At 29.9% G+C, this 9,518-nt stretch overlaps 1 protein-coding gene across 6 annotated transcripts in view; it reads left to right on the top strand.

The window, feature by feature from the left end:
* Nucleotides 1–1,314: 1,314 nt before the first annotated feature.
* Nucleotides 1,315–9,518, top strand: part of Pdp1 (PAR bZIP family member Pdp1) — a 160,154-nt gene continuing 151,950 nt past the window's right edge. For 5 of the 6 annotated variants that reach the window (XM_088187615.1, XM_088187617.1, XM_088187613.1 and 2 more), the window contains exon 1: nt 1,315–1,707. In XM_088187615.1, coding sequence (XP_088043741.1) covers nt 1,608–1,707 — 100 coding nt within the window. In that variant the 5' untranslated portion in view covers nt 1,315–1,607. Of the gene's footprint in view, nt 1,778–9,518 lie in introns of all 6 variants that reach the window. The other variant, XM_088187614.1, reaches the window with a different exon arrangement.

The raw sequence follows: 9,518 nt of genomic DNA, 5'->3' as shown, positions 1-9,518 counted from the left end.
GCTGTCAACAGCATCCTTGATGCTATAGTTTTTCCAAAATGTTTTAATTGAAGATTTACCATCGGTTTACCCTTATAAGTTGTCGGAAAGTTCGGCGTAGGTAATATGCCTTAAAAGTGGCTATTGCACCCTGATCCATTGGTTGAATCAGAGCTGTTGTATTTTTCGGAAGGTACTCAATCATGACATCTTCAGATAGTTCGGATAAATTAGTAGGATGATATAAAATTAGCAAAGCCTTGTTGCTTAAGTTATTGTCTCGCAAATATTTTTTCACTTCTGTGCAAAAGTGATTTTTGAACCAATCCTCTAAAGTAGCTTTAGTCATCAAAGCTTTCATGTTGGATCTCCATATGGCGGGTAATTGATTTTTATTTAGTCCTTTAAGAGGCCTTGGATTTTCGGACAAATATATTAAAAGTGGTTTTAACTTTAAATCACCCGCGGCATTTGCACCAAGTAGCAAAGTTAATCGTTCTTTAGACACCTTATAACCAGGCGCAGATTTTTCAGTTTTTGAAATGTACGTGCAATCAGGCATTCGCTTCCAATAAAGCCCTGTTTCGTCTACGTTAAACACTTGTGCAGGTTTATGACCACCTCTTTCAATAATTCCCTTTAAAATGTTGGGATATTCCTTAGATGCGGCCTCATCGGCGCTAGCTGCTTCGCCTTTCATTTTAAAATTATGCAAATTAAATCCATTTTTAATTTTTTTTAAAAATCGACATCGAAAAAAAGTTTTTTTGCCGTTATAGCGAAACATTTTAGGCCGTAAATCGAAAAGTTGCCTTAATTGAAGAGGGCCGTTATAGCGAAAGGCCGTATAAAGAGCGGCCGTATAGCGAGGTATGGGTGTATTATAATTTATTTCTATATGTATATGTACGAAGGTGTTTTTTAATTCCATTTAGGAAACCCTTTATATTTTTTCTGGTAACATATTATTTTCTAACTTATATATAAATACTAAAACATTCATACTCAATATTTCTTGAACAGTACTTACAATACTTACGAGTGCAAAGGGATATAATCGTATATATATGTATAGTTCATTCATTTTTTATTTATTATTCTATTAGTTGTTTTGCGTGAAAAAAAGTTGTATCACCATCATAATTATGTCTAGTAAGAATTGTAATAAAATTCTTATTTGATTTTATTCTGAGACAAAGTTGATTTAAATTTTTATTTGTTGCTTTATAAAACACGTCGAGTTTGTCGATTTTTCCGCCGCGGCGCTGTCCAATTTTCCGTCGTTTTTCCGCTATCCGAGTTTTGAACCTGCGGCCCCGGGTTTCCGTCCCAGCTACAGTATCGACGATCGCATGCGGCCGAGCGAGCAGGCGCAAACGGCGCCGCGCCAGACACGCGCCGAGACGCTCCGGGGGCACAGCCCCGCCGACGACGACCCCGCCCCGCTACCATGAGCGCGCGCACGCGTGTGTGTGCGGCCGATACGTGCATGTGTGCGGCCCACACGTAGGCGACGCGCGCGCACACGCAACGCACACCCACCGGCGCGGGATGAGCGCGTGAACGTGCTGGGTGCTCGCGCTCGCGGCCAAAGTGCAAAGAGTCGTCATCGGGCCGCGCGGTCAGACATGTCAGACAGGGACCGGTCGTCGCCTTCCCTCGTCGACACGCCGCTCAAGACGTACATCGGCAGGCACGATGACGACTACCCGCTCATCGGCGGCAACGGTGAGTGGTCTTCCTTCGCTGCACGCGCGTTTTGCGGCTTTTACACCGCTATATCGCTTCCGAACACCAGGTTAAATCAATACGGCCCAAAAACTCTTTCAGTGCAGTAAAATCAATATTACAAATTATAATTATACACAAAACTAACGTTCTAATTCGAGTTAACTTAACAAAATACTATGCGCCTATTTACAATTTCAACCTAACCTCATTTTCTAGAAGTACTACGATTGACTCGGGAGCCGTCTAAATCAATAGCGTTGAAAAACATCTTAATTCGAACAAAAATACGCTTATAACATATACTTTTTCGGTACAATCTTCTCCTAATCAATATTAGAATATGTGTATATATACAATTTCATTTTAAACTCAATTTATAGAACTGCCGTGATTTACTTTCAAGTGCAGGTCTAATCAATATCGTTTAAAAACACGCTTAGGATATATTTTTTCAATATAATCTTCTAATCGATATGAAAAATGTTTTAAGAAATATATGTGTGTATCTTAAACTGTATACAATTTTAACCTAACCTCATTTATACAACTATCATACATGACATACAAGAGCAGACTAAATTTATATCACAAACATAGTGCAAAAATATTATAACTAAAGTGAAAGTGCGTGTAAGATATATTTTTAAAATCAAACACCTCATAATCGATGTCAAAAATGGTATAAAAAAAACTGTATTTAATAACTTGTACACAATTTTAAGCTAAACTAACCTAAAATAATTACTTTTATTGAATCGTAGAGCAAAGTGAGTAAAACGATTACGTACAAAAACTATAAAAAAATATGTTTTAATTTACGTGAATCTAAATATTTTTCTAAAAAAAAAATGTTTATGATTTAAGCCTAACCTTATTTTATAAAAGTACTACGATTGATTCTTTAGAGCAGTTTAAATCATTATCATTGAAAAACATCTTAATTAAAATAAAAATACATAATAATATGTACTTGTTTAAAAACCTTTTTATATTTACAAACGGCTTTCGTTTAAAAACATTGTACACAATTTTATAAAACTATCATAAAAGACTCCCATTAGCAGATTAAAAAAATATCGCTTAAATTACATATCGAAAAATGATATACTGTAAACGCGCGATAGATACATTTTTTCAACACAAACTTAATCGATATCAAAAACGTTATTTAAACAACTGTATATAATAAGCTGTACAAAAATTTTAGGCTAGCTAATTTAATATAATTAATTTGATTAACTCATAAGAGCAGTGTAAATCAATATAGGTAAAAAAAGCTATAGATACAATGTTTTAAATTTTGTGTATATATTATAAATATTTTCGATACAATCTTAGATAAATTAATATTAAAAATGCTCTTAAAAAATACGCTAACCTTATTTTATTGATGTACATATATCGATTCCCAAGAGCAGTTTGAATCAATACTGTTTATAAGATATACATATTTATAATCAAAAGCTAAAAAGTTGTATACAATTTTAACCTTGAATCACACCTCCTTTTATAGAACTAAAAAAAATGTACTCTTAAGAGTAAAGTTTGAATCAATATCAGCAAAAATATGTTTACGTTTATAAAAACAACCTTTTATAATGTATATTTATTTATACGTGTTTCTCACAAATTATTGAATTACCACGATTGACTTTCAAAAGCAGTCTAAATATGTACAGTTAAAAATACATACGTTAGATTTACCCTATTTCATTCAAGTTAAAAAAAATAAGATTATTATTTTGCCTTTTATGCGATGAAAATACAAAAAATATCTTCTTTTAGACTTATAGAGTTACAATAAATGACTTTTATAGTAAAAAATATTAATAGTAATATATATTTTTAAATACAACCTTATTTTAATTAATGTTTGTAATATCAATTGTACACAATTTTCGACACAACGATTGTTGTCTAAATTGCTTAGTTTAAAAGCGCTGTAAAAAGTTTCATTCAATCATTTTTTTAAATAAAAAAGTAAAATATGCTGAATTGAGATGTGTTAACATCATATGAGTATTTTTTCTTGTTGCGAACGTAAAAGTAAAGCACCTAATCGCTTTGTGTTTATTTATGTTTGTGTACTAGAACAGAGTTTTCAAGATATTTTAGAAATAATGATACATATTTTTAGGGTTGTATTTTAGTTGAAATGATACTTAATATCAACTTGATCTAATTAATTAAAAATAATCTAAATGCAATTTATGAGCATACAAATTAATTAAAGCAACAGCATTGAATTATTTTTTAATACTTCTTAGTAAATATTTTTTTTATCATATAACGAAAAAAGACACCGGCATTGAAAATTCTGCATTCAACATACATACATGTATTGGTTAAATTATATTCTATGCATTAGTTTAAAGTTAAAGTTGGAAAAACAATAACGCTCCGTATAATTATGCACAAGTTTTAACTAAGTGTCATTGTGTTCATTTTAAATTTAACCTAACAAGTCTTAAACATATATTACTAATCAATATTTATGTACATTGTGTTGCTCAGTGAAGACGAAATAAACATCAAAAGAAAATAATAGCTTTTGTGTGTAATTACGACCAATTTTCAACATGACCTAACCTCACTTGTGTTTAGAAAGACAATTTTTGACTTTCATAAACATTATAGGTCAATGCCTCTGAAAAAAATTAAAAAAACATTTTACTGTTTGTAAATTAAACTCTACACTACAATATATTCAAAATGTAGTGATAGATTAACTCCGTTTAGAATGTGCACTGTCTGTGGCATTCAAAGCGTATTTATATCTCGATGTGTGCATAACATGTGTTTTTTAGACGTTAGAAGAAAAATATTGTATAATTTAGTACTGATGAATGCAACATGCAAATACACTTGAAAGCATTTTTATATTAAAAAATAAAATTCAATGCAAAATTCACTATCGAAAATTGATAATCTAAATTGAATCCGATATTAAGATTTACTTTCTTTAACCATTACGTTATTATATATGTATTGTTCACAAATTTATTAATATAGCATCACGTCTTATAGATATGCACTGTCTGTGGTATTTTAAGTGTATTTATTTCTGAATGTGTGCACACCACGTGTTTTCTAGATATAGAAATAAAAATCATATTAAACTTATAAATGAATCTTAAACAATATATTAAATAAACTTTGCTCAAATAGCTATTTTTTATTTAATATATCAAACCTTAATCTCTATTTGTATTAGTTTTTCTTTAAACTCAAATTAAGTGCACTTAATATAATAATAATTTTAAAGTATATTATGTATTTATTTAAGATCATAATTACACATGAGTTTCATATCGTAATAAAATATCTCACTTAGCTACATGTTTAAAATAAAATAAAATGACCGTTCCAAACATGTGTTCATATTGTATTCATTGGTTCTCTAGAAATAATATATAACTTAAAATTTTAAGTCCTTAACTTGAACAAGTTAAACGTAAAAGCCAGTAAATAAATATTCAACACAGAAATATTTAAAATTTAATTTACTAGTTCAGAATAACATATATATAAATATAATAAAGCAAAAAGTAATAATTGCTTAAATTGAAAATATATTGAGTTTGTAAATAATATACTAAAATATTCAGCAACATTTAATTTGCCCTATGGTAATATTATTTATTTCTACAGATAAAATTTAGTTAAATGCTTTTATAAAGTGAAGTTATTTATTAGACTTGTGCTTATGCTTCTGGCTTCTTAGAGATCTGAATAAAACAAATAATCTATGAAACAATGATTTTATTAATGCATGTAGGCATAAATATTATTTTAATGTAAAATACCAAAATTATACGAATTAAATTTGAGATATGCGTTTGCAAAGAACTCTTATGTTTGAATCTGTTTTGGAACACGTCACACATCCGGCAGTTGCTAAGAGACTGAGAGAGTACGCGATTTGCATCGCAACGCTTGGCACTTCATCTGTCTCATGTTGGTCACTGCTGGTAATATAATATAATTCCGTGATTTTATTGCTACTTTATTCTCGTTGAATAAAAGCCTCATATAATTTTTGTCAAAAATATCAAAGAATTTTGCGATCGTTGTGGTTTGCGCAACACTGGCTTAAAACACAGAGAAATAAAAAATGCTTAAGATTTACTCCAATCTATAAAAATCATAATTACTACAGATCAATTTAGATTTAACTTACAGAATAATACACGAGAAATTTAAATCAATATTGGTAGAACATTTTAAATTGAAATTTTAATTGAAAATACGCGTTGAATAAATATTTTTTAATATACAACCAATCAGTATTAGGTTTATAAAAAATATGTTTGTTGTTGTATTTTTAGCTCTTCTAATTTAAACTCATTGATTATATTTTCTTTAACTATATCCATACGTTGATTAATATCGTTTAAATCATAGTGAATCGGTAAATGTTTGAGGTTTATTTTTACCTTAATTTTTCGAATCTATTGAAAATATTATACAAAATATCGTAAATAAACTCCGATCTCAATCGATAAATTCTCTTGATAGAAATATTACATTTGGACCTTCATATGTACTTTTAATCATATAGTATGTAGTAATAGCGTTATCTGAATCAATATTCTCAAAAAATATAACATTTTTAATATAATTATTCTCGTGTAGATGTTTCTTATCTTCTATTATCTTGATTCTGTGACTACACTTCTTTTTATATTGTTTCTAGATATGCCGTAATAATTAGATAATATTGCATTCTGAGCTTTTCGTTTATGTACCTATTGGTTCTCTTTTCTATTCAAAAGACAAATTTCACATTTTAAATGCGTTTATTCTTAGCCTATCTTTAACTCTAGATCATATACAATAAATTTAAATTAGGCAACCAAAGCTTTTTTGGCAATTATTTGACGGTTATCACGTTTTAACCAAACTCAATCCATAAATTTTTAAATCAAAAAATTCCACTAATATTATATCAAGATAATCATAGATTAGATAGTGATGCATTCTGTAAAAAAATCTATTAAGTTGATTTTTTGCGATCAATGACAGTTATTGACATACAAGAATTTGTGTTATTGTTTTTGAAATATAGGGTACAGGTCAAGTTGAATAGAATGAGATTATTTTATCTTAATCGTCAATATTATTCATGTAAACAATGTCTGGTTTTCATGATGAACTGAAACATATCTTTTAAGCGATACAAATATTATATATTCGAAGTGTAAACCTACTTGAACTATGATCCATGAGCTTATTATGCTTTACAGCGAAGAGTCCATGGCTCTCTAAAGAAAAACAATATCACCTATGAGAATCTATTCTTCAGGATGTACATATATTTAAAGTACATGCATATGTATATGAACTATTGTCAGTAACACCTACAATAAAATATATTTTATTTTTTAGATTTTGCTCTTTTAGATTGGCAAAAAACTTAATAATTTTATTTTGATGATTGCTTTTAATAGTACAGTATCAACAGATTATTTTTTTTTGTTAACACAGCTTTATGCACAATACTCATTTTTGGTATTTAAGTAATGTATAGGTTATTAGTTTTTTCTCGCATTTATAATTTTTTGATGTAGTCGATTTTATTATTTATACTGTATGCTATACTATAAATTTAATCGTGTAATAAAATCATTGTTAACAAACAACGATATGCGCTAGAGGAAACTAATAAACTTTATATATAAATCAGATAATTTAAATTGTGTTACAAACCAATGTTATGAAATGTAATAAGTGTAAAAAATATTAATATATACATACATCTAATTACAACTATATTTATCAGTATATATTATAACGTATTTACATATGTACTAAAGTCATATAATAATCCTAATATTATGAGTTTAAGTATAATCATATAAAAATACTGACTTCTTATGTGAAAATTACTGACTATATGTCAATAATATCACTGACCTTTTATTCTTTAAAAAATGTTGATATTATTTTTTTAATAAAAGCTATTTTTAATATAAAATACATTGTTTTTTATGAAAAAAAAAAATTAAGCAAAAAAATTTAATATTTTTTAATTTTGTCAAATATTTTTTTTATTCAAAAGGTTAATAAAAATGCTGTTATCAAGGTTGACTTCAAGTTAATTGACAAATAATCAGTGTCATAAAGTAATATATATTCAATAGGGGCTTGGAGATAATTTTTTTTTATTCTGTACACATTAGTTATAATTATATATATTTAGATGTAGAAAATAAATATAACTAATTTAGTCATTTGTGTATCGATAAAAAAATGTTATCGATTTTAACTGAGAATGTATTTTTGTTGTCTATAAGTAAGGTGAACAGACATCCTTCTTTGAAGAAGATTGTCCCCATTGAACAAAAATTTTGAAAATGACCATTTTTTGAGCTTCCATAGCAATTTCTCCTCCTCAAAAAAAATCTGATATAGCCTTTTTTGATTTTTTTTTGCTTCCGCAGCACTTTGTCAAAAAATCTAAGATGGCCTTTTTATTTTTAGTGTCCTTCGATATTTTCAAAATCTGGTCACCTTACTGTAAACGTTTAATCGATAAGATATTTTATCTTGAGGTGTAATAGGCTTAAGTCACTAATGCTCTCTTCTTCAATTGCATCGTATAACATAGCGTTTTTCTAGTTGATATGGTATATTGCCGGCAACGCTTTCGCTCTCTAACATATGACATTGAAAACCTAACCTAAAAATAACCGTTCGATTCACTGCTGAGCGACACACGCACGCACACGCATACGTCAAACACGTGTTTATTTTTTATGTGTGTGTGTCGCGTGCGATTTCCATCGTCAGAAAATCGTCCAGTCTCCTATCCGTCTCTAGAATTAATGCGCGCATGTGACCATGGGCAACCGCAGCGCGATCTATTAACATCTCTGCCATCTATGTGTACAGAGGCGCCGCGGTGCAAAGCACGAGACATGGTCACGTGACGTCTTAGATCCGCGGATGCACTGTGAATACCAGAAACTAGGGGCAACCTTGGGGTTTTCGTAAAATATCATGATTAATAAATATAATAAATATTTTTTATTTAGTCAAAATATTAAGATATTTCAGAATTTTGAGTATTTTTTTTATATGTATAGTTCATTTCAATTATAGGTTGTCTTGAAGCTTGAGTTTTTTTACAAATCTGACTTGCCAGGTTAAAAGGTGTTTTTTTAGAGCTTTGTTTTTCAATATTTACTTTATTCAGTAACAGGCAGTTTGACAGCTGATTTGGGCTCAGTTTGGTTTGCCATTTTACCATGAATAGACTTACGCCAGAACAGCGCTTGCAAATAATGCAAATTTATTTCGAAAGTCGTGCGATACGTTCATTTTACGATCGACATAAACGTCCATCCGTGCAAGTAATTCGAATAACCATGGATCGTTTTTGCACTACGTATACTTTAATTGATAATACGCATCCGCAGAGACGTCGTACAGTGCGCACAAAATAAGTAGTTTCTGCTGTGGAGCGTAGTATTAATGAGAACCTGAATGATTCGATTCGTGCACAGCAATTGGAGCTGTGTCCATCCCCTTTAAGGAAGATTTTGTGGAAATATCTTGGTTTACGAACTTACAAGATCAAGCTCGTGCAAGAATTGAAGCCGCTTGACTATTGTGTACGTCGTACGTTTGGCGAATGAGCCGAAAATGAGATTGCTCTTAATCCTCATTCTCACTACAAAATTTTATTCAGCGATGAGGGTCATTTTTGGGTTGAATGGCTATGTCAACAAGCAAAATTTCCGCGTTTGGAGTGAAGAAAATCCACAAGTTATTATTGCGACGCCATCACATACACAAAAAGTCAC

Source organism: Plectrocnemia conspersa, unplaced genomic scaffold (assembly GCF_051122295.1).
Source record: "Plectrocnemia conspersa isolate PC_06_02 unplaced genomic scaffold, ASM5112229v1 ptg000006l, whole genome shotgun sequence".
In the NCBI taxonomy this organism is placed as follows: domain Eukaryota; kingdom Metazoa; phylum Arthropoda; class Insecta; order Trichoptera; family Polycentropodidae; genus Plectrocnemia; species Plectrocnemia conspersa.
This window is presented reverse-complemented; position numbering and strand designations above follow the sequence as displayed.